We start from the raw sequence: 23722 nt of genomic DNA, 5'->3' as shown, positions 1-23722 counted from the left end.
TACTCTCCTCCTGCCCCCCGTCTGTGCCCTCAATGTGATGAGAACAGAGGTGCTACCAAGCTACTTATCCAGGGGCCAGCTGTGTATCTGGGGAAGCAGAAGACAGGCAGGGCTGGGTGGGTCTCCTTACCACTGCGTGCCCTGGACAACTGCTCATCTTGATAGACTGAGGATGTAGATCCAGCATCCAACAGCACTTGGTGCCATCCTGCCAACTGGGTCAGGCTGTCAATGATGGGAATTTACCAATAGCCTATGGCATAATCTGTTGTTGGAGTTTTTGTTTTAGAGGATGGAAGATATAAGACATCTGATTCTTCCCTTTTTCTTTTATCCTCTGCATACCCCCTGCTGCTCCCCCCAAATCTTAAACCCAGACACCCACCTCTATGACCACAACCTCATCCTGTCATTCCCACCAAATTTGTTCTTGCATTTCACTGAGACTGACAACCCTTCCCTCTGCTTCTTTGGCTTTTTCACCTTGTTTTAACCCATGCAGCTTAGATTCTGCATTCTGTCATTTCAGCCACATTCTTGCCTGTGTTCTTGATGCCTCCATTCTTTCATTGCAGCTGCCAAGTGAAACCTTAATCTTGAGTTATATATCAGTATGCAAGCACCTATATTCAGGATGCTAAAGGATCTTAACACTGATGTGTTAAGCTCATGTGTCTCTAAACCGTGTTCTGTAACCCCAGTTGGGCCCTCAGTGCTGCCCAGTGATCCTGCTCATTTTCCAAATCGGTTCTCTTCCATTCTCCACAACCCATTTTCAAACTCCTGACTTCATCTGATTGTCAGTTGACCTCCCTTACAGCTTAGTGGGAGATGCAAACAAAAGCAATTACAGTCACTATGGTAGGTGCCGTGACAGGGAAAGTATTGGGGTAGGAGCATCCAGGAGGCAGGAACATCTAATTTGGGCTTGAGCAGCCAGTAAAGGCTTCCTTAAAAGAGGTCATCAGCCAAGTGTCACTGGTTCGATTCCCAGTCAGGGCACATGACTAGGTTGCACGTTAGGTCCCCAGTTGGGGGCGCAAGTGAGAGGCAACCACACAGTGATGTTTCTCTCCCTCTCTCCTTTCCCCTCTTTCTAAAAATAAATAAATTATTTTTTAAAAAAAGACCATCTTTAAAAAAAACCAAAAAACAGCTTATCAGTTAAGTCCTGAAGGGAGAGCAGAAGTTTGCCAAAACAGAGGGAACAGTGAAGGAAAAGCAGTTCTATTCAGCTGGAGCATTGCATGTATGTTAGAAGGAAAAGTTGGAGAGAGAAGCAGGGTCAGGTCTTGAAGACACAAAAGAATTTGGACTTGATCTCGAGATTAATGGAACATTACATTGTTTTAAATGGGAATAAAATCAGATTTATGCCTTGGACTTAAGGATGAAGTACAGAGTTCAGGGTCATGGAAGGCAAGATAAGAATGCATTTCTTCAGTTCTGGTTGGGTAGCTAGTTGGTTAGAGTGTTGTCCTGATATGCCAAGATTGTGGGTTTGATCCCCGTTAGGGTACATATGAGAATCAACCAATGACGTCCTATATAAATGGAACAACAAATCAATGTTTCTCTTAAAAAAAAAAAAAATTCAGTGAATAAAATTTTAAAAATTAATTTCAGGATTAAGAGGAGTTTATTTCTATACCCCTTCAATCCACAAGATACTTTTAAACTTGTAATTGTCTTTACTCATATAAAGTTATGGAAGTGATACTTTGTGATTTTAGAGCCTAACCTTGTTTGGTCTTGCAACTTGTGATTTTTTTTTTTTTCTCTTGAAATTCAGTGCCACTATGTAAGGGAACTGAGGCTAGTCTGCTGGATAATGCAACCATATGCAGCAGAAACGAACCATCCCAGCTGAGGTGAGACCACCAGATGAACCACCCAACTGAGCCTAGCTCAGTTTGCCAAAAAGTTACCCTAAGCCAAAAAAGAAAAACCTTGTAATTCTCTTTAATATTCTCACACTCATGTTTCTCATGAAGGATTATAAAGTCTAGGAGCAGAGCACAGGGTCTATTAGCCTTATTGCTTATTTTATCCCAGTACTCATCACACTGCCTGGCACATAGGTGCTCAGTAAACATGAGTGACTGTAGGGACCAGATCTGTGGACAGAGTCTCACTGGATTGCGAAAGATGCCTCCGGGAATGATTACATATGTTCCAAACTGTACTTCATTCTCAAGCCTTGTGGCCAATAGTGGATAGAAGGTGAATTGTGATGTCTGCGGAACATGGGGCCTTGGGGAAATTCCGTAACCAAGAGGAGAAAGACGTAACAGCTACTGGAGACAAAAAATTGCTTCTCCCTTTTCTCCCCTCCAAGTTCCTAGTGGAGAGCTGAACCCAACATCCCAGACTTGTGTGATTACACAGGCAAGCATCTGGAGACTAGCTTCACTTTGGTACCCTAGCCCTCAGTGGCTCAGGGTGTTGGCTTTCTGAGTAGACAAGGAGGCTTTTAAGTAGCAAAGCTCCCTACTCTCAGCAAGCCCAGCACCATGGGGAAGGGAGACACCAAGGAGGGAGCACCACCCACTTCAACCTCCCGCTCTGTCATGGAGGAGTATGGTTATGAGGTAGGCAAGGCCATTGGTAATGGCTCCTATGGGACAGTGTATGAGGCTTACTACACAAAGCAGAAAGTCACAGTGGCTGTCAAGATCATCTCAAAGAAGAAGGCCTCTGAGGACTATCTGAGCAAGTTCCTGCCCCGTGAGATACAGGTTGGAAGGGGGACTGGAAAAGGGAACTGGTACCAAACTGGTTAAGTCTTCTCAGAGGGATATGGCAGGGGGGGTGGGGCAGAAACCCCCAAACCAGAACTGAATGTCTCACTAAGCAGCTCGAAAAATTACTTGATATAAATTCAAGCTTTTTCCATCCACCCATTCACCTCCAGCTCCTCAAAAAGTGAGAGTGCAAAGGACTGGGTTTACCCACATGCCAGCAGCCCTCTAGGGTTTGGTCCTGTTGCAAAGTTCTGTGAAAGCAGCACTGGGAGAGTAGGAGGGCTGGGAGCACAGCCAGGGTTTTCCCTTCTCAGGTTTGATGGGCCACTCCTCTGGGGCCAGGTAATGAAAGTCCTGCGGCACAAGTACCTCATCAACTTCTATCAGGCCATTGAGACCACATCCAGAGTGTACATAATTCTGGAGCTGGCCCAGGGTGGTGATGTCCTTGAATGGATCCAGCGCTATGGGGCCTGCTCTGAGCCCCTTGCTGGCAAGTGGTTCTCCCAGATGACCCTGGGCATCGCCTACCTGCACAGCAAAGGCATCGTGCACCGGTGAGTGTGCTACCTCCTGGACTAGGGCCTTCGGGCTTTCAGTGGGGTTTTATGCATGTCTCCTGTGTCCTGCCCTGTTTCTTCCTCCTTTGACCTCCCTGCTCAGTATCTAGGTCCATTCATCAACTCTATTTTAATAGTCACCTGGTCAAGAACATTTATTAAGTACCCACTGAGCAGAGCTCACATTAAATGTTGAGCTCCCAGGGATCCTCAGGTACCATCATCCTCTCCTTTTTGGACTCTGCTCACAAATCCATGGCTTTCCTTCCTCTCTGCCTTGTGTCTTCATGATGGTATCTCTTTTCCATTATGCTTTTCCTCATCTCTAGCCTCTGGCCCTTCAACTCTGGGTCTAATACTAAGCCCTCTTCCTGACCCCTAGCCTTTCTGCTGCTGGTAGGGACTTAAAATTGGAGAACCTATTGCTGGACAAGCGGGAGAATGTGAAGATATCGGACTTTGGCTTCGCCAAGATGGTTCCTTCTAACCAGGCTGTGCAGAGTAGCCCTTCATACCGCCAAATGAACTGCTTTACCCACCTCAGCCAGACCTACTGTGGCAGCTTTGCTTATGCCTGCCCAGAGATCTTGTTAGGCTTGCCCTACAACGCTTTTCTCTCTGACACCTGGAGCATGGGCGTCATCCTCTACACTCTAGTGGTTGCCCGTCTGCCCTTTGATGACACCAATCTCAAGAAGCTGCTGAAAGAGACTCAGAAGGAGGTCACTTTTCCAACTAACTTGTCCGTCTCCCAGGAGTGCAAGGTGCTGGCTCCCCCAGTAGAACTGAGGCTTCAGGGATGACCCATAGGGAGGGAACCCAATCTAGGCCTCCCAACCATGGAGAAGGCTCTTCTCCACCTGAGCTATCTTGCCTCGCCCTAGAATAGTGGGAAGGGCTTAAAGGACCAACCAGTGGGCTCCATACCTTAGATAAGAGCGGGTGAGCAGGATTCAGCTTTATCTTTTTTTGGCTATAAGGGATTCTGCAAGGAATTCCCTTAAGGAATCCATCCTTCTCTTCCCCTCTTAACGAGTTTAAGGCCTGGCTCTTCAGGATAAAATCCAACCACACCCCCTTCTATCAGAGTGGTGTGATGGGCTATCCTGCTTCTTTCTTATGTCCCTTGCTCATTGCCTGTGTGACACAATGGGAGGCTCAGCCAAGACCTCTCTCTCCCCTACCTTAGAACCTGGTCCTCCAGATGCTATGCCAAGCCACCAACCGTGCCACCATCCTGGATATCATCAAGGATCCCTGGGTGGTCAAGTTCCAGCCTGAGCAACCCACCCATGAGATCAGGCTACTTGAGGCCATGTGCCAGCCACCTAGCATGGCAAATCGCCACCAATCCTTGGAAGTCAATATCTGAAAGTGGTGGAGATGGGGTTGAAAGAAGAGCAAAGCAGGAGGGGTCTGGGGCCAAAAATAAATCTAAATCTGACTTATCTTCATCAGCTGGCGTCAGACATTCTTTCTTGAGGGGAACTGAGCAGGAACACTGCTGAGGGTAAGGTAGATCTCCGCCCACGGCCTATAACCAGTAATTCAGTGTAGCTCACATGTAGTTCTTGGGGGGGAGGCAGTGCTCAGATGAACACCTGCTTTAGGGAAGTTTCATTATTCTGGCTAAGTACATGCTCATTATTTTACATCTCTTTGCATTTAAATGCTCAAGTTGCAGGATAGAGGACCTGGTTGTTAAGAAATGGGTATCACAAGAAGGAAAAAAGAAAAAAATGGGCATCAGGATATGTGAAATGTCTTGGTTCCTTCTTCCTCCTCCAAATGCACTATTGAAAGAATCCTAGTGAATCACAGCCCCTCACTATTGCTCCTAGACACAGAAGTGACAGTTCAAACTAAGTCTACTAACTGTGGGTTCTAGATAAAGGAAAGTTACTTGCCTCTTTATCCCTGTCTTCTCCCTCCCTGTCCTTGAAAATGGGCTTTGCAAAAGGAAAGTGGGCAGTAAATCTTGTGGCCATCTTAGCAGAGGCTGACAGGGGTAAAGTGATGAGGGAAGATGCAGAGACAGTTGCACTTCTAAGATAAGTAATAGACTGCAATTTCCTCAATCTCAGTGCTAGGCAACTCTAGGACAAACCAACTTGAAAGATGAACCTACTAGGTAAGATACTGGAAACATCTGTTCTATGTTCCAATGCCTCTTCGTTACTCCTGTTATTATTCATGGTCTGAAATAAAGCTCCAAGGACCAGGGGAAGAGGTTCAGGTATAGACAAGGCAGTACAAACACTAGGATTCCAGCTGCTCAGTTTTATTGAGGATGAGGGCACTGTAACTGCTGTCAAAGAGAAGGAGCGCCGAGGCTTCTCCTGCACCAAGATCCTTCTTTACAGTTGAGCTAGGGATGGGAGAGCAACAAACCCTTTCTCAAACAGGGTTATGCCACCACTCTCAGCAGGGCCTCTGAAAAGGCAATGTTCCTTTAGCTCAGCACTTGGCACTTAAGGAAAAGAGACCAGTGAAGGCAGCATCAGGAAGGTAAGCCCCGACTCATCAGGATACCCACTCAGCCAACTGCTTTAGTGCTTCTTCATCTTCATCTGCTTTGGGAGCTTTGGGGACAATACCCAGAAAAAGGTGTGTTAAAGCCTCAGCACCTTCCAACACCCCCTACTACAACACTCAGAACCTGCTGAATTCTCTCTCCCCAGCGAAGAACCTAAAGATGTGGTTCTTCTGCTTCCTGGGCTGCTGCCAATCCCATATCTTTGTGCAACTGTTAAAAAAAGGTGCCTGTTTCTTCCAGCATTTGCAGCCCTAAATGAGGGCACACAGCTTGCTGAATGGAGCACAGGCGGGATTTCAGGCTCCATTCCCCTTTAGCCAGGTGCCCTTATACAGTTAACAACCTGTGCAACTTTAGCAGCAGCCCTTTTTGCCTGGTTCCTTTAAGGCAGGATGGATGAGGAATAATCTTTCCTTCTATCTATCCCACTCTCTCAAGTCCTTGAGACAAGGGAACAGCTCTGGGTACCTGGCCCTGCAGGCAGATGTGTGGAGGGTACACTGGGCAGATTGACTGGGGGTTCTTCCTCCTTGTCGCCCACATGTAACAACTCCCGGGCCAATTCCTCCTGCTCCAGCTCCTCTAGCTCCTCCAGTAGTTCATTCTGGATAGGGGATGACAAGACTGTTCAAGGTGAAGAAAAGAATCTTCTGCTTTTAAAAACATACCATTTTTGGAGTTCCCCCTAAAATTGCCCCATGATTCTCTTGGACATTGATTTTGGCCAGTCCCATGTTTCCTCCAAGACTTCCTAACCCCTCACCCCAGATCACCTCATCCACATCATCTCCAAAGTCCAGAGGCCGAGAAATGGCATCAGAGATCTGCTGGGCCACTTCCTGTTGTTCTGTGATGTTGGCCATCAGTTCATCCACCTTGTCAATGTCCCTGAGAAAAAGATATATAGCCAAGTAATCAGGCAATTACTCCCCTTTCTCAGCTCAAATAAATGAAACCCCTCTGTCTGTGGCTTCACACTGATAAATCCATGGCCGCCAAGTAGAAGAGATCCCTGGAAATTGTAACTAGGCAAGTCTGGGCTGAGAAATGGCAAGAATTCACACTGAGGTGGGGTGGGGAAGGGGGACAGATTACACCCACTTCTCTGAAGAAAAACATTCTTGCAGGAAGCAAGGAGGCTGACAAAAGTCTAGCTATCATAAGTATCTGTACTGTAAATTCATATTCTGAGAGGTTTTAAGATCCAAAGTACAATACCAAGCTTCTCTCCCCAGTACTTCAGCCCCTCCCCCATACCCACATGTCCTGGTAGGCTTTCTTCATGCCACGGGCAGCAAGTTCCATGGTGTGAAGCACTTCTGCATTGGAGGTGGCATTCTCAATGGCCTCACGCTGATACTCCAGGGTAGATAATGTCCCATCAGTTTGCGCCAGCTGCTGTTCCAGTCTTTTCTTCCTCCGCAAAGCCTGTAGGGCGGCTGACCCAGCCCACACCTTGAATATCAGGGTCAGAAGCCCATGCTTCCCACCTGGGTCCTCCCTGTTGGTACCTTTCCCCTATTACCTCTCTTATTCTTGGTCCCATGCTTCTTGGCTGTTTGTAGTTCCTGTTGAATCTTCTGCTCCAGAAACTCCTGTTTCTTGATCAGTATCTTCTCTGTCTCCTTCAGTTTCTGTATCGCCTCTTCAGGGGTTGTCTCCTTCTCCTTCTTCCCTGGAGTCCAAAGGAGAAGGCCCGTATTGTGTGAAGGAAAAAAAATTAACCACCAATCACGGAATGCATACTATGTGTTAGGCATTTGACTGTTATTCTGGTCCCAAAATGACTCTCTACAATGAATGTACTATCTTCATTTTACAAACATGAAAACAGGCATGAAGATACAAAAATTTTTTGTCTAAACTTACAACTAGTAAGAGACTGAGCAGTACTTGAAATGTGGCACTATGACTTCCAAAGCCAGTATTCCTTTGCTATCCAAGTTTCCTTTCAAGTAATTTCCAGTCTTTTAAAAGTTTATAGACTTTATTCCTTTTTAAAAATATATTTATTTTCTAGAGAGGGGGGAAGGAGGAAGGGAAGGAGAGAAACATTCAACGTGAGAGAGAAACTTTGATCAGTTGCCTCTCACAGGCACCCTGAATAGGCACTGAACTTGAAACACAGGCATGCGCTCTGACTGGGAATCAAACCAGTGACCTTTTGCTTTGCAGGACGACGCCCAACTGAGCCACACTGGTCAGGGCTAGACTTTATTTCTTAGAGCAGTTTTAGGTTCACAGCAAAATTGAGTGGAAGGTACAGAGATTTTCTATATGCCCCCTACACCCACATTTGCATAGCCTCCCCATTTATCATATCTCACACTGGAATTCAGTCACTTTATAATCACTGTTTCACTTGCTATCACAGGACATACCCAAGGTCTTCACACCAGAGGTTCAAAGTGAATGAAGTACAGGGGGCGAGAGAAAAACAAAAAACCTTATCTTATTTTTCCTTTCATCTTTTGCACTTCTAACAGTTATTTCCCTCCACCCCCACATCTGATGGCCCTTACCTGCTTCAAATCCTTCCATACTCTCCACTGCTTATAGGGTAAAATACACAACTTAGTTTCGTTTTTTGTTTTTAACTTATTGATTTGAGAGAGAGAAGCAGCAGCAGGGGAGAGAGAGAGGGAGATAAGACATCAATTTGTTCCACTTATTTATGCATTCATTGGTTGATTCTTGTATGTGCCTGGACTAGGGATTGAACCTGCAACCCTGGAGTGTCCAGATGACGCTCTAACCAAGTGAGCTACCCAGCCAGGGCAAAATCCAAAACTTTTTAAATGGGACATACAAAGTCCTTTTGGCCTTTGTTTACCTCTCCAGCTATATACTTTCTTTTAGTTTCCTCTTTCCTTCAGCCCACACATAACACTCTTGGGGCAACTAGAACTACTCTTTCTTCTAAATATAACCATCCTTTTTCCAGCCTCTGTTTTGCACACACAGTTACCTCTTTCTGGGGTACCTCAATTCTCCACCTGGCATACTTCCAGCCTTCTGGACCCCGGACACCTGCTCCTCCTGTGCTCCCCTGGTTTTCAGGAACATCTCCACCACATAGTGCTACTCTAGACTGTAAATGCCAGTTTTTGCTGGTCTTCCCCCACCAGATAAGAGCTTTGAGAAGGCTCCTTTCTTTGTCACCTCAGCTTCCCTCTTGCTCAAATCTAAACAGTAGGAGCCAGCAGAGCCCACCACTCCTGTCCCTTTCCTGCCCCCCAGCTCTTCCTACTGGGGTGGAGGAGGGAAGGCAGACAGAGCCTGGCTCCCTGACACCAGAGGCCTTGCTGGGCCATCACCAGGATTTTCGGGAAAGCCTGTCTCCTGGGTTGCGTCCCCGCCAGGGGCGTTGTCTCTCCCCATTCCCTGTGGCCAGCGCCTCCCAGCCGGTCAGTCTCACCCGGGCTCACCCCTCCCGAAGAGTCTGCCCAGACCACTCATCGCAGCCCTGGCCTCTCCCGGCTCGGCCCCACAGCGTCCTGCACACTTCCGCCTTGTTCCAGAGACTGCATCTCTTCACTCCGACGCGGGCTCGCCCATCCCTCCTCGGAGCACCGCGGTTACATCATCAACAGGCGCCAAGGAGGCCACGTGACGCGACCCAGCCACCCCAAATCCACACGCTCCTCTGAAAGGGGCTGCTTCATTTTCGAGTGTAAAAAGGCCGCCCCCATCCCGCCTGGAATGAAATGTGCAGGGTTATGCAGCCCGCTCTCCGGGCCAGTGGAAGATTTAGCTCTTTATGCCCTTGACAGCTCAGGAGAGGGAGTGAGGATGGGGTAAGCACAAGGGGATCACAGCCTTGGGTTTGCCACCAAGTTTGTAAGGCAGAATCAGATGCAGTCTAATACCTCACACTCCCATCTTGGCACCTCTGGATAGACAACCCTGGTTCACATGGAAGAAAAACAACCCCACACTGTGGGTGAGATTTCTTTTGTCACACGCAAATACACTTTAATGATTTACACATGCACCTGAAAATGCCTTCCTGATTTCCTTCAGTTTTATGCCTCAAATGAGGTTCATTCACAGGACTGGGCCCAGCTTGGGCCTCAGGGTCCAGCGTGGGCCTTTGCAAATGTCTCTAATCCTTGAGTTAGGATTTGAAGACTCATTCCATGCTGGACGTGAATGCAGGTAACACCTAAAAAGAAAAGAGATCTCATTTTATACCTAACCCCTCCTAGGTACCCTTTCTCCCCATTTCCTATATGGTACCTATCATCACCACTCAGTACCCAGTTTGCTGACATCTATAATATTCCGCTTCTCATCATCAAAGAAGATCATCTGGGAGAAGGGAACTCCAGTCTTCTGCTGCAGCCTGTGCAAAACAGGGCAGAGGGTAACCATACCGGCTTCTTAGCTCCTCCAGTTTCTGCTCTTCTCTTCCCATGTTTCTACCCTCACCTCTCATGCATACCTCTCAAAGTGTGTGACCTTGCTGCCTGGATAGATTTCCCGCTGAACAAAGTATCTGACAAGGTCAAAGAGCTCCAGTAGCTGGTTGGCCCCTGCAACTTCACCTGTCCTGCAAAAAAGGTGTCGTAGATGGCATCAGGAGAGTGGAGGGCCAGAGCTGCAAGTGAAGCTATATATAACCAGGGGAAATAAACTTGCTGTTTTCCAGGACGGATGGATGGTCTTCCTGGGCCCTTATTCTACTCCATATCCTTCCTGCCTGACATAGGTGGCACCAAGCCAATGTTTAAAAAATAAAAGGCACAGGAGAAGTCATAATTTAAAAGATGTTCAATACTTGCAAATTTGTACCACCTACATTTTTCTAACACAAGAAGTCTTAAACATGCATCTGTCCACGTTAAATTGCGTTTTTTTTCAATCGCTCTTCTTACCGTGAAGCGGCTGCAACGGGCACCCCAAGGCCCCGAAATCGGTCCAGTACCTCGGGCACCTCTGGGTACAGTCGGATGGCCTGGCCTCGCCTATCTCGTACAGTTCCATCACTGGAGTAGGTGAGAGTGCTCTCAGCTCCAGCCTGACCCGCCTGGCCCCAGTCCTCCCCAGCCCAGCCTCACCTGCTCTTGTGGAATGGGGGGTCAACGTGCGTGTCCACCCAGAATGGCCAGAGCGTGTAATCTGCGAGAGGAAGAAGGGGGAGGGTTTAGCTTGGAGGGACCAGGGCCTCGAGAGCTGCAACTGCGGTTTGGAAAAGGAGAGTGCCCTACGAAATTCTACATAGTCGTGTCCCTCACCCAGATCGAAGACAGCGAGTTTCGGGAGTCGCTCCATTACCAGCGCCCACAGGCTGCGCGCCCGTAGGCGGGGCCTTCTCTGGGCTATAGAGTGCTCTCTCTATAACCACCAGCCGGTGCAAGGCTGTTTGGCCTGCCTTAGAGAAACTGTGGTTAGAGAGTCCTCTCGCCGGGCTACGGCCGTCACCCTGCAGGCCGCACAAGAGCGCCACCTGATGGTGGAGGGGGAAAGGACTGCATAAAGTGGCAACACGCCGGCACACAGGACCCCAGTGGTCTCCAAGTTTCTCCTCCCTTGACTACTATGCTACCCCCAGCCTCCCCAGATGCTACTCAACTAGAAATGCCAGAGAAGAGAAGCCCTTTCTTCTGGCACTGGTCTCTCATTTCACCTTACCAGATGAGACCTAAGTGACCCATCATTGCTTGTCACTTCTCAATCTTTTTAAAAAATTTATTGATTTTTAGAAACATCGATTTGTTGTTCCACTTGTTTATGCATATATTGGTTGGTTTTTGTATTCGCTGGATCGGAAATCAAACCCACAACCTCGGTGTGTTGGGACACCCCTCTAACCAACTGAGCTACTGGTCCAGGGCCCCTCCCTCAATCTTTGTTGCTTCAGCATCTTTCCACAGTGCTGAGCCCACAGCCCTCAGCAATATTCCAGCCATAAAGAATGTGCTATCTGTAAAACCCTTCAGGCCTTTCTCAGATCAGGCCCAAATGTCCAGTAGGGCCACAGTGAGAATTCATTCTCCTGGTTTCTACCACCTATGTCAGAGTATAATAAATGTATAACAACCAATTTGGGGGAAGGGGCTGATTTTTATAATCTGTCAATTTCTGTAAATAGTACTACCTACCATGGTCAATTTCAAGCTACCAATATGAGGTTACTTAACATGGGGTTGGAAGGAGATACCAATAATTAGGTCTCATGAACCAGTGAGAGCTGGCTCCAGTACACCACTGCCAGAGTCCGGTAATCCTTCTCAGGGCACATTCCCTTCCACTGTTCTACCCATTCAGCCTTGTATAAATGGGTGTGCACTTGATCCATTTTGATTTCAGTCATATTTGTGCAACAGAAGAAAGATTCTAGGAGGCCAGGAATCTTTTATATTTTATTTTATTGAGAACCAGGGACATAGCCATAGAGAGGGAAGCACATCGGTCTGCTAACTAAAACCCAATAGCCACCAAGGGCCCTTTGGGCCAGGAACACTGCATCCTGGGGTCTTCACAGTCCCCTACCAGTAGACACACAAGACTGGGCATCCAGGAGAAGGGGCAGTCACTCTGGTGTCCCAGGGAGCGATAGGATATATGATGCCTCATTACGAGGAACAGGGTAAAGAAGTAAAATGGAGAAAGGGTTCATCACTGCCTAAGACTACCTCCTCCTCTTAGAGCCAACACCAGATGGAGGACTGAACCACCTAGGATTTTGTAATCAGCTGCTGTCTTCTCATCATTCCTGAAGGAAAAGGAGGCACAAAAAGAATTAGAAACATCATCTAGAATAGGGCTTTTAACCTGGGTTTCATGGATCTCTCTGGGGATCTATGAACTCAGATGATAAAAAAAATTTATGTCTTTATTTTTACTAACCACAAACTGAAATATGATTATTTCTTTAAATTTTGAACATAGGCAAAAATTCACAGTGGTATTAGCAATATGGGTAACCTATTAACAATAGAAATTAAATATTTTCATACTATATTACAACTGTTTGCAGGTATCTTGAAAATATTTCAAAATTATGGTAGTATTAGACCCACGATTAGATCTTTTTTTTTTTTTCACCATTAGATCTTAATGTATTACTAAAAAAAAGTAGCCCTGGCTGGTATAGTTCGGTGGATTGAGCACTGGCCTGCGAACCAAAGGGTCGACAGTTTGATTCCCAGTCAGGGCACACCAGGTCCCTGGTTGAGGGTATGTGAGAAGCAACCACACATTGGTGTTTCTCTCTGTCTCTTTCTCCCTCCCTTCTCCCCTCTCCGGGAATAAATAAAATAAAATAAATAGAAATAAATAAAGCACATATATTATTACAAATTTGCCTTTTTAGTATTTTGATAACTGTATCTCAATATAGTTAGTTTCTTCTGTAATTCTATGTATTTTATGTCTGCAAAAATATTAACTAAGAAGGGGTTCATAGGCTTCACCAAATTGCCAAAGGTGTAGGCCACTAATAAAAAGCAGGCTTGCTTCTTTGTTTTTTGCTTCATTGCTTTAAAAACTAACCCCACTCAAGAATATTTTCTTTAGCTAGCATAAAAAGAAAAAATATTTTTATTTAATAAACAAGTACGTGGCCAAATGCAATGCTGAGGACACAATCATCATCTATCTTCATAATTTTTTTTTTCCTGCTTCTGAGAGTCATTTGACAACACCAGTAGGCTTATGTTGTTGGGTTTCTGCATCTGGGTGTGGTTTATTGCTTTGGTTTGTCATGGGGAAGAGACGTTCTTATGCAGCTACCTCCATGGAAGTGAACTGGATCAAGTAAGATTGCCTTTCAATAAACAGTGTCACCCCGCTCCCCCCCGCAAAAGGCAGGCCTGCTTCATCTCCAGTATTTGCTCCCTCATCTTCACATAAGATCACCACACCCTCAATTCCCATTCCAAACTCACATCTGTTTACCACTGTAGATGAGCCGCTGCTGTTGTGGGGGGATTCCCTCTTTTTCTTCTACGCGTTCCTTGATTCGCTCCACCTTTAGGGGTACAAGGAGTCAGGAGCTACCCATGGTAGATAGGGGTAGGACCATGGAAGTGGAAAGAACAGAGCTATGCAGATAGCATGAAAGCAAAGGACTAAGTTCATCAGCATATCCAAACAAATGTACATGTAGGAAGATAGGCATGAAGAGGTGTTGGACATTACCTTGTCTGTGGGTTCAATGTCAATTTCAATCTCCTTTCCAGTCAGCGTCTGAAACAGGCAAGGGTTTCATGAATCCTACAGCCCAATATACAATTTGTCTTCTAGGTAAAATGTCCTGTCCTGGTCTCTGGGAATCTACTACCTTCTGAGAGATGCACATTCTTGGCAAAGCTGCTTTGAAGAATCAGAAGGCTTTGACCACACCTGTGTTCATCAAACATGCTTAGGCTGTGGACAAGTTTGAGAGGGAAGATTCTGTGAACCTCACTTGCACAGGTCATTTCACATTCCTCGCCCCACTGGAGTACCAGAATACTGGTATTCCTTTGCTTGAGATAGCAATGAGAGGTGTCCTAAAGGAAGCATTCCTTTGAGTCAGAAGGACCTTATTTTATCTATCAACGACAGATATTAACATTTAGATACTTTAAAGAATTCTCAAGGACACCAGAGATCACCTCCAGCCAGTTTTTCCCATATCTTCTCCAGACTTCTATGTGAATCCTAAATTGCAGTTCTGGTCTTCTTGACTTCTTCCATAGGCTAAGGGCTGCTAATGTCTGAACACAATGTACTGATTGTACACTTTAAAATGCTGTGCTCCATTCAGTCTAATTTCTCATTCATCCTTGCTCTGAAAGCTCATATCTATTCCAGTCTACAGTAATCCAGACCACAAACACAATATATGGTCCAACTTAGGGGCATTTCTTCACCTTTACTGTATTTCTTTTTGTCATACCCTTCCTCACTTTTTTCTCAAATCTTAAAGGACCATTTAAGAACAATGACTTGTCCCAATGTGCTTTAATACCCATTACAGCTAGCTGTTTTAAGGGTCAAAACTTTCCAACTTCCTAAAGGACAGAGACTGTTCTAATCTAAGCACAAAGCACAGTATTTGACATATAAGCAATCAAAAAATATTTGTGGGAGGGCTAAATACACCGATGATTGTGTTTTAATCACAGCCAACACTCACTGAACACTTACGAGAATCAGAAACTATGCTGTCTTACATGTATCAATACAGTTAATCCTTGTTAGTATTTCTGAGGTATGAACTATAACTATCACTAACTTATAGATGAGAAAAACGGGGCTTGGACAGGCTATAAAGCATGCCTATGGAATCAAAAGTAGAGTGTGGATCTAAAAACAGACTCTCTGGCCTGAGCTCTTAGCTCTGTACTCAGTACTTTCTGAGTCTGGCCAATCTAGTGTTGAGACCCCAATCCATGCTCCTGTGGTTAAATTAATAAAATAACGTATGGTTTCTACTTATGGTATTCATATAGACCAACATGATGAAAGTACTTAGGGCCTAATTTTTCAACTACGAGAATGGTTCAGTCCTAAGTATATAGTGTTTCCAAAAATGCAAGAGTAATTCCTTTAGCTTTACCTGTTTGGATGCAAAAGAATAAATTAGAACAATGATTCTCAGGTTTCTACCCCAACCCAAGCTGGAATGTGTGAAAATTTTCAATAGTCTATAATAAAATGAGAAAAATACTGACAGCAATGAGGTTTTCATGAAACTAAATATATTCAGGTGTTAAAATGTCTTTTTGTGAAATGACAGTGACAATATTTGGTAACTATTTTAAGGCCTTTTCCTGAAAAAATGAAAAGTATGCAATTCTGTGTTGTACAAGAATTACTTCACTTTACTGATCATAATACTTTAAATGCAAAAACTCTTCAATCAGACAATTCTATTTATAGGTAAGTAAATTGGAGGAAAAACTTGAACATGTATCCAAAGAGGAACATGTGCACCTTTTTAAAAGCAAAACACTGGAAATAGCCTAATGCCTAAAAATAAGAAAACAAACTATGGTACATCCACAGAATGATATATTTATTATGCAACAATTTATACACTAACATGGAAAGATTTTAAAAATGTATAATTATATATTATTTTCTATACGTATATATGTACATGCTCAGAAGAAAGGATTAAAAGTATACATATTTTGCCCTGGCTGGTGTAGCTCAGTGTACTGAGCACCAGCCTGAGAACCAGGAGGTTGCCAGTTTGATTCCTGGTCAGGGAGCATGCCTGGGTTTTGGGCCAGGTACCCACTTGGGGGTGTGTGAGAGGCAACCGATCAGTGTTTCTCCCACACATTGATGTTCCTCTCCCTCTTTCTCCCTCCCTTCTTCTCTCCCTAAAAAATAAAATATAAACAAAATCTCTTTAAAAAAGTATACATATCTCTTATAACAGTGATCATCTTTGAGAAGGGGAGTAGTACTGAAGGTAGGGTTTGTCAGGGTAATTCTCCCTTTATCTGTACTACTTACATTTCTGATAAAAATAATTTGTCACATGAATATTAATAAAGATATTCATTCTGATCTAATAATTTAAAAATTTAAAGAATAAAATAGATTCTAAGAAAAGGCCTAGAACTGCTCTCCCAAGAATAAGATGCTTGGACCTTAAGACATTTAAGAAATAATAGTTGGTTTGTGAAATCTAAAACTCTAGGACTGCCCCTTTGTTTCTGAAACTGACTGTAGAAGCCAATGAATGTACCCAGAAAGCAATCTGGCAATATGGTCTCCCAGCAATGACACTTCTGGAAAAACAATCATCACTATGTACAAAAATATACCTTTAACACAGGTCATTGAGACTTTTGATACTGAAAAACTAGAAACACAAATTAAATATCAAACAATTGAGGGCTAAATATATTATGGTACAAACACAAAGGGAAAATCACACAGTCCTCAATGTTTAGAATAATGGTATAATTCCAATTTTGTATAAAAAAAACAAAAACAAATAACAAAAACCCTCAAATATATGTATCTGCTTTCAAAAAAGTTGGGAAGCATATATACATCAGCGCTTTTATTTTGAGTTGTGAGATTACAGGTACTTTAATTATATTATTTGTGCTTTTCTGTATTTTCTATTTTATATATCATGAATACATTGTAATAAGAAAAAACATTTTTTATAACAAAGTCCTTGAGTCCTGGCTAGGTGGCTCAGTTCGTTGGAGCATTGTCTCATACACCAAAATGCTGTGGGATCAATCCCCGGTCAGTGTACATACATAGGTTGTGGGTTCAATCCCCGGTCGGGGCACTATGGGAGGCAACTGATTGATATTTCTCGCTCACATTTCTAGTGTTCCGTAGCCCATGTGGTTAATGGTTACTATACTGGACACTGCTCAAGCATTTCAGCTTAAACAACAATAAAATAAGAATATCTCCAATAAAATAATAGATCTAACATCATAGAAAGTGAAACCACCTAACAGAAATATACACCACACAACTACCTATGAATTATTTTCACACATGAATACACAGAAAAGATTAATCAAGCCTCTAGATCTTATTACTAATTCTCAAGAAAAAGAGATCAAAGAGGAATGTATTAAAAGATAACATGGAGATATAATCAGCAAAATCCAAACCATATGAAACTCTATGTGACATAGTTTATTTGAAAAGAAAAAAGGGTGAATTACAGATTTAAAGAGGCTTAAAATACATATCAACCAAATGACATGTATGATCTTAGTTGGATCCAGATTCAAACTAACTGTAAAAAAATAAATGAGACTATAGAGTAAATCTGACAGTAGGAAATCACTGTTAATATTTTTGGTGTGAAAATTATGGTTATGTTAGAAAGAAGTTCTTTTTTACAGCTAAACACTGAAAACATGTATGAATAACATACACTGGGATTTGTTTCATAAAACATCATGTAAGGAGAGTTGGTGAGTATAAACAGGATTGACCATGCAATGATAGTTTTTGAAGCTGGGTAAAGGGTCTTTCTCTGTGCTGTTGTATATGTTTGGAACTATCCATAATTAAAAAGTAACTATACACTTTAAAAAGATATTCTTGATATATCATGTGATACTGGGCTTCTTCCTTCAGGTCTGCTCATTGTGACCCAGGAATGCATTCAATGTTATTTAACAAGTCTATGATGAACCTAAGCCCAACATACTGCTTTAGGCACTGGAGGGGATATAAAAGAAATTAAGTGATCCAGCCTTTGCCAACAATCTTTTTCTTTCTCTTTCTTAAAAAGATTTTATTTATTTATTTTTAAAGAGAGGGGAAGGAAGGGAGAAAGAGAAGGAGAGAAACATCAACGTATGGTTGCCTCTCATGCGCCTCTAACTGGTGACCTGGCTGAAACCCAAGTATGTGCCCTGACTGGGAATTGAACCAGTGACCCTGTGATTCACAGACCGGCACTCAATCCACTGAGCCACACCAGCCAGGGTGCCAAAAATCTTTTTCAAGTGAAGATTTACAACCAAGAAACAAAGACCCATAAAATCAATAGAGCCAAACTATATAGTATACACGGAAGTGCCATATTGAATATTATTGTCCAATACAAGGTGCAATGAGAAAGTGCTATGATGAGTAAAAATCTACACTAATTAATTTCACACCTGCTCTCATAGCTAAAATAAAAATGACTGACATAACTAAAAGTTAGCAAGGGTGGCAGGCAGCTAGAATGTTCATCCACTGCAGGTGGGAATGTAAAATGGTACAATCCCTGGGAGAACTGTTTGGTAGTTTCTTTTAAAGTTAACAGTTACCTACCACATGATCCATTAATTCCATTCTTAGGTATTTATCCAGAGGAAAAACATATGTTAATAAAAAGACTTGTATAACAATGTTCATAGGAACCTTATTCATAAAGGCAGAAACTGAAAATGAGCAAATGTCCATCAACAGGAGAATGGATCGACAAATTGTGATACAGCTATTCAATGGGTACTATTCAGTTGTAACGTACAGACACAACCAACAACAGACATAATGCCTGGGTGAAATAAGCCAGACACAAAAAGTATATATTGTATAATTACATTGATACGAAGTTCTAAGACAAGCAAAACTAACCTATGGAAACTTTCAGAGGGTATGAGTGAAAGTGTTCTATGAAATACTACTCAGTCATTAAAAAAAAAAAAAAGAAAAATTTACCCTTTGTGACAGCATGGATGGACCTGGAAAACATTATGCTAAATGAATTAAGCAGGTCAGAGAAAAACATATACCATATGATTTCACTCATATGTGGAATCTAATAACAAACTGAACTAACAAGGAAAATGGGGACAAATTCATAGATGGAGAGCAGGATGACTGTTCATGGGTGGAGGAGGGGAGGGAGTGGCGGGATCCAGTAAAAAGGAAGAAGGACTCATGGATATGGACAACAGTGTGGTGACTGCAGTGGGGAGAGTGGTACAAGGGGGATAAATGGCAATGGAAAAAAGTTGTTTTTAAATATTGGTTACATGAGTAGATACTGTGGTTAAAAAACCACTGAACTGAATGAACTTTGTGTTTCATTCTATGTTTAAAGAAAAATACTTGAATGAGAAAAATGGGGTTTAGATAGTAGAGAAAGTTATCCAAAATAATCTACTAAGAGGGTACCAGTGCAGGATCTGGGGTAGGAGAGCAATATCATGAAAAAGAAGTTAAAGAAGATTTGTACACTGATATTGTATATCATGCCTTGGTATAGGCTCTAAACTTTAGAGGGAGTATGCCATACAAAAATCCAGTTGGAGCTATCACACAGAAATAAAGCCATAAGTTAATGAGGACTTCTGGCCAAGATGAAGACCTAGACAGACAAGCTGCATCTCCCTCCACAACTAAGAAAGAATACAACTACCTCAAAACTAGAGATAATCAGAAGTTCCAGAAAACCGAGTTGTATGGAAGTCCAACAAACAAAGATATAAAGAAGAAATACTCATCCAGACAGGTAGGAGGGGTGAAGCTGGGGCGGAGAGGATGCGGTGTGGTGGCAGCAGCAGTGGAAGGCCAGCAGAAAGCGCAGTCACACGTTTTAAAAAGTCAGGAGGGACACATAGGGAATGTTCCCAGCACCAGACCAGACTGCAAAGCTCATGGTTCGAGCGCCAGGGAAAATAAAGCCTCATTGCTTCTGACTGTGCAAATCTGTGGAGCTTGGGGTGGAGGAAGAAACTGCTGATCTCCCAGCAGAGTCTGCTTGTTTAAAGGGCCCCCATGGTCCTAGAACACCTGCAAACCCACCCACTCTGGGAATGATGGCCAGGGCAGCAGCTAGAGGTGCTGGTCCCATATAGAAGTTGGAGAAGCGCCTGGAAAAGGGGTGAGTGCTGAGCAAGCTGCATTGTTCCCTCTCAGACCCCTCACGCCCACACAGTGCCACAGCATGGTGAAGCAGGTCACCCTGTACTGACGAATCCCTAAGACTCCACCCCTTACAACATAACAGGAGTGACACCTCTACCTAAAACACAGATGCAAACAAACACAGGAGCCTGTCAAGATGAAGAGACAGAGAAGTATGGCCTGAAAGGGAACGGATCAAGGTTCCAGTGGGAGAACTAAGCGACAAGGAATTAGCCAACCTAACAGACGAGGAGATAGACAACCTAACAGATGAAGAATTCAAAACCCTGGTGAAAAGATGCTCACAGGCCTGACAGATATGCTTGAGTATGGCAAACACATAAAAGAAGAAGTGAAGGCTATGCTAAATGGAATGAAGGAAAATCCACACAAAACCAATGGTGAAGAGAAGGAAACTGGGGTTCAAATAGATGATTTGGAACACAAGGAAGAAAAATACAGTCAAGCAGTATAGAATGAGGAAACAAGAATTGAAAAATAATGAAGAGAGGCTTAGGAACCTCTGGGACAACTTTAAACATGTCAACATCCGAACCATAGGGGTGCCAGAAGGAGAAGAGGAAAAGCAAGAAATTGAAAGCTTATGTGAAAAAATAATGAAGGAAAACTTCCCAAATTTGGCAAAGGAAATAGATATACAAGTCCAGGAAGCACAGAGAGTCCCAAACAAGCTAGACCCAAGGAGGACCACACCAAGACACATCATCATTAAAATGCCAAAGGTTTAAGATAAAGAGAATCTTAAGAGCAGCAAGAGAAAAGCAGAGTTACCTACAAAGGGGTGCCTATAAGACTATCAGCTGATTGCTTAAAAGAAACTTGGCAGGCAAGAAGGGGCTGGCAAGAAGTATTCAAAGTGATGAAAAGCAAGGACCTACAACCAAGACTACTCTATCTAGCAAAGCTGTCATTTAGAATGGAATGGCAGATAAAATGCTTCCCAGACAAGGTAAAGCTAAAGGAGTTTATCATCACCAAGCCATTATTATATGAAATGTTAAAGGGACTTATTTAAGAAAAAGAAGATCAAAAGTATGAACATTAAAATGACAACAGCCCTGGCTGCTGTGGCTCAGTGGATTGAGTGCTGCCTACGAACCGAAAGGTGTCGCTGGTTCGGTTCCTGGTTAGGGCACATGCCTGCGCTAGCAGGCCTGCAAGAGGCAGCCAATTGTTTCTCTCTCACATGCACTGATGTTTCCCTCCTTCTCTTCCCCTTTCTGAAAATAAATAAATTTAAAAAAAAGAAGTATCAAAGGAAAAGTTAGGGTCTGTAAGAGAAAAATGACTCTAAAGAACTGAGTTCGAAATACATGGCAGATTTACAGGATCAATATATGAGATGAGTATTGGGGAGACAATAAGATAATATATTTAATTTTAGAACAATAAAATATCCAGAAAAGATTTAAATCAGAAGGGTTTGTAAAGGACTGCAGAAAGAGATATGAAAGAAGTCAGCTAAGAAAAGAGGAAAGGAGTCCTGCCAATAAAATCTATCATTTATATAATAATTAACAGCTGACTAATCACTTTCATATATATTTAACATATAGAGAAATGTAGCAAACAAAAAAAAAGGACAGAGAAACATGTTTAAAGGCAGAAAGGGAGACTGACAATTTTAGAGAAGTACTAAGTAAAAGTGAATTCAAAGAGACAAACTCTAAAACCTTGCTACTCAAGCAGCATCAGCGTCACAGGCAGAATCTCAGGTCCTATCCCAGACCCACTGAATATTAGAATCAGTATTTTTACAAGATTCCCAGGTGATTCTTAAGCGCTTTTAAGTTGAGAAGCCCATCTGTATTAAACTGCAGGTCTCGACCATAAGTGCATTATGAAGTCAACTTAAAATAGAATTGCAAATGTCAGAGAATATCACACATAGTGCATGAGGTAAAATTATTTAGTGTAGATGAAGATTTTTTAAAGTTAAAACAGTGAACACCAACTATAGTAATAATCTGGTCTTTGGACTAAGAGAGTACTAAGGGGACACAAGAAACCTTATTCATTGAAAAGAAGATAAAAGCGTTCATCTGCTAGTGTTCCTCACACTTTTTTGAGTGACCCACACTAAGAAATACATATGAACTAGTAACAAATGTGCATGTAATAAACATATAAAATGAAAAAAATTCACAAAACAATACTGTTACCTAGAAGTATATCCTGATATTTCTATTTTCCTGTTTTTAAAATGTTGCTCACGACCCACTGAACCATTAAATTGATATCACAATTATTAACTCTTATGGGTCACTACTCAAAGTTTGAAAAACAATGGTATTTGGTCATGCTCTTTGGCCTCAATCCTTGGCTAAGAGATTGTCTGGAAGAACTGAGGAGGTTAAGAATGGCTATTATGTATGGTAAATACAACAAGGAGCTGATGAAATAACAATAGACTTACTGAGCAGTAAAGCCAAACTAATGTTGCACTGCATCAATTGTTAGGTTTTTGTCTATGTCTGCAGGTACAAAAGAGGAAATGGCAGATAGGGCTAATGAGAACTGGGAATTGAAGAACCACGAAAGTTGAGAGCTGGAGATGAAGGAAACACTGCTACTACTAAGAACTAGGGCATGGCTAACCAACCTGTCGCAGTGAAGGAAATGAGGGTGGTCCAAAATACCTGGCTCAGAAAGGCAGGTGCTGACTGAACACCCTCCTAGCTTTGGTTCTTGAAGTCTGGCTGAGATACTACAACTTGGAAACAACCAGCAAAGGCTTACAGTCTAGCCTCTAGGCTAATGTTTTTGTGCTGTGCTCCGAGGCAGCCTATGTTAGGGACTGGGAGAAGCAGGAAACCTGCGCATGAAGACTGGAGATCAGAGCTTATTCCAAGAATCTAAGAGAGTGGAGGTACGCTGCTGCTAGGCCTCCCTGACAACGAGGGTTCGAACACAGCGAGAGCCCGGACAGAGGAGGCCTCCTTCGCGGTCCTGAAACTGTTCTGCAGAGAAAACAGAAACAGCAGAAACCCCGCGGTCTTACGGCTGGGCCAGCCCCCAACAATCAAGGACCTCTAGAGTCCCCCTACTTCCCATCACCCCTCGCGAAGAGCCCTGAGGCTGTCATCGACCACCACGCTCGGGATAGGCGTGCTTTCCCTTCCCCGCTTCTGTAAGGTACAGCGACCAGCCCAGTACCACACCGTCTTGGCAAAGCTGGAGGTGCTCCCACCTTCACTTTTATTAGCATCTTCTTCCAAGATTGGGGATGCACACAGATAAGTTGCCGCTTCCACTGCTGTGGTCACCGCTGCCGCTCCCTAGCACTCTGCCTGTGGGAGTCACTTCTTCTTCCGGGTCACTGTCTGGCTCCGCCCCCTTATATCCCCGGGGTTGCAGAAAAGCTCGGAAATGCTCCCACGTTTCGTTTCAGTGGTGTCGTCAAGAAAAAGAAGGCGGTCCGCTAGATGATGACTCTGCGATTCCGACAGTCCCTAACCAGCCGGTTCTAAAGGAAAGACGGAGCAGAAGAAACTACTCCCATCATGCCAGGGGGCATCTCCGCGCGT

General features: G+C 43.5%; 4 protein-coding genes across 7 annotated transcripts; 1 reads left to right on the top strand and 3 right to left on the bottom strand.

Annotated features, from left to right (window-relative positions):
* Positions 1 to 2513: 2513 nt before the first annotated feature.
* On the top strand, positions 2514 to 4722 carry TSSK4 (testis specific serine kinase 4). The gene is made up of 4 exons (XM_090271877.1): positions 2514 to 2738; positions 3087 to 3301; positions 3687 to 4068; positions 4494 to 4722. The coding sequence occupies exons 1-4, from the start codon at positions 2514 to 2516 to the stop codon at positions 4674 to 4676; spliced, it is 1005 nt and encodes a 334-aa protein (XP_090128003.1). The 3' UTR covers positions 4677 to 4722.
* Positions 4723 to 5569: 847 nt separating this feature from the next.
* CHMP4A (charged multivesicular body protein 4A) lies at positions 5570 to 9446 on the bottom strand. Its single transcript, XM_090270219.1, has 6 exons — positions 9269 to 9446; positions 7366 to 7515; positions 7102 to 7279; positions 6614 to 6728; positions 6309 to 6444; positions 5570 to 5886 (listed from the first exon to the last, which is right to left on the bottom strand). The coding sequence occupies exons 1-6, from the start codon at positions 9297 to 9299 to the stop codon at positions 5828 to 5830; spliced, it is 669 nt and encodes a 222-aa protein (XP_090126345.1). The 5' UTR covers positions 9300 to 9446; the 3' UTR covers positions 5570 to 5827.
* A 389-nt stretch (positions 9447 to 9835) lies between these two features.
* MDP1 (magnesium dependent phosphatase 1) lies at positions 9836 to 11250 on the bottom strand. Of its 3 annotated transcripts, none has more exons than XM_090270221.1 (6): positions 11078 to 11249; positions 10901 to 10961; positions 10718 to 10807; positions 10285 to 10392; positions 10100 to 10185; positions 9836 to 10005 (listed from the first exon to the last, which is right to left on the bottom strand). In XM_090270221.1, exons 1-6 carry the CDS (start codon positions 11112 to 11114, stop codon positions 9914 to 9916), a joined length of 474 nt encoding a protein of 157 aa, XP_090126347.1. In that variant the 5' UTR covers positions 11115 to 11249; the 3' UTR covers positions 9836 to 9913. The 3 variants fall into 3 exon arrangements, with proteins under 3 accessions (XP_090126347.1, XP_090126346.1, XP_090126348.1); XM_090270220.1 differs by having other exon boundaries at positions 10718 to 10828; positions 11078 to 11247; XM_090270222.1 differs by having other exon boundaries at positions 9941 to 10005; positions 10080 to 10185; positions 10718 to 10828; positions 11078 to 11250.
* Positions 11251 to 12194: 944 nt separating this feature from the next.
* Positions 12195 to 23673, bottom strand: NEDD8 (NEDD8 ubiquitin like modifier). 2 transcript variants are annotated; one of them, XM_090270224.1, is made up of 5 exons: positions 23386 to 23673; positions 14128 to 14213; positions 13986 to 14033; positions 13733 to 13815; positions 12195 to 12558 (listed from the first exon to the last, which is right to left on the bottom strand). In XM_090270224.1, the coding sequence occupies exons 2-5, from the start codon at positions 14143 to 14145 to the stop codon at positions 12462 to 12464; spliced, it is 246 nt and encodes an 81-aa protein (XP_090126350.1). In that variant the 5' UTR covers positions 14146 to 14213; positions 23386 to 23673; the 3' UTR covers positions 12195 to 12461. The 2 variants fall into 2 exon arrangements, with proteins under 2 accessions (XP_090126350.1, XP_090126349.1); XM_090270223.1 differs by lacking the exon at positions 14128 to 14213 and having other exon boundaries at positions 23386 to 23667.
* Between the last annotated feature and the right edge of the window lie 49 nt (positions 23674 to 23722).

The sequence above is a fragment of the Furipterus horrens genome, unplaced genomic scaffold, assembly GCF_987537825.1.
Source record: "Furipterus horrens unplaced genomic scaffold, mFurHor1.1.pri manual_scaffold_3, whole genome shotgun sequence".
In the NCBI taxonomy this organism is placed as follows: Eukaryota; Metazoa; Chordata; class Mammalia; order Chiroptera; family Furipteridae; genus Furipterus; species Furipterus horrens.
This window is presented reverse-complemented; position numbering and strand designations above follow the sequence as displayed.

Coding starts and splice junctions, on each gene's coding strand:
- TSSK4 (XM_090271877.1), top strand. CDS start 2,514: ATGGGGAAGGGAGACACCAAGGAGGGAGCACCACCCACTTCAACCTCC. Junction 3,302..3,686: donor AGCAAAGGCATCGTGCACCG/GTGAGTGTGCTA, acceptor CCTGACCCCTAG/CCTTTCTGCTGCTGGTAGGG. Junction 4,069..4,493: donor CCGTCTCCCAGGAGTGCAAG/GTGCTGGCTCCC, acceptor CCCCTACCTTAG/AACCTGGTCCTCCAGATGCT.
- CHMP4A (XM_090270219.1), bottom strand. CDS start 9,299: ATGAGTGGTCTGGGCAGACTCTTCGGGAGGG. Junction 7,280..7,365: donor TGGGACCAAGAATAAGAGAG/GTAATAGGGGAA, acceptor GGGCTGGGTCAG/CCGCCCTACAGGCTTTGCGG. Junction 6,729..7,101: donor AAGAAAGCCTACCAGGACAT/GTGGGTATGGGG, acceptor TCTTTTTCTCAG/GGACATTGACAAGGTGGATG.
- MDP1 (XM_090270220.1), bottom strand. CDS start 11,114: ATGGAGCGACTCCCGAAACTCGCTGTCTTCGATCTGG. Junction 10,393..10,717: donor CCCGTTGCAGCCGCTTCACG/GTAAGAAGAGCG, acceptor CCTTTTTTGCAG/GACAGGTGAAGTTGCAGGGG. Junction 10,006..10,099: donor TATAGATGTCAGCAAACTGG/GTACTGAGTGGT, acceptor TTTTCTTTTTAG/GTGTTACCTGCATTCACGTC.
- NEDD8 (XM_090270224.1), bottom strand. Junction 13,816..13,985: donor ACATTGAACCCACAGACAAG/GTAATGTCCAAC, acceptor GTACCCCTAAAG/GTGGAGCGAATCAAGGAACG. Junction 12,559..13,732: donor ATCTACAGTGGTAAACAGAT/GTGAGTTTGGAA, acceptor CTTTTCCTTCAG/GAATGATGAGAAGACAGCAG.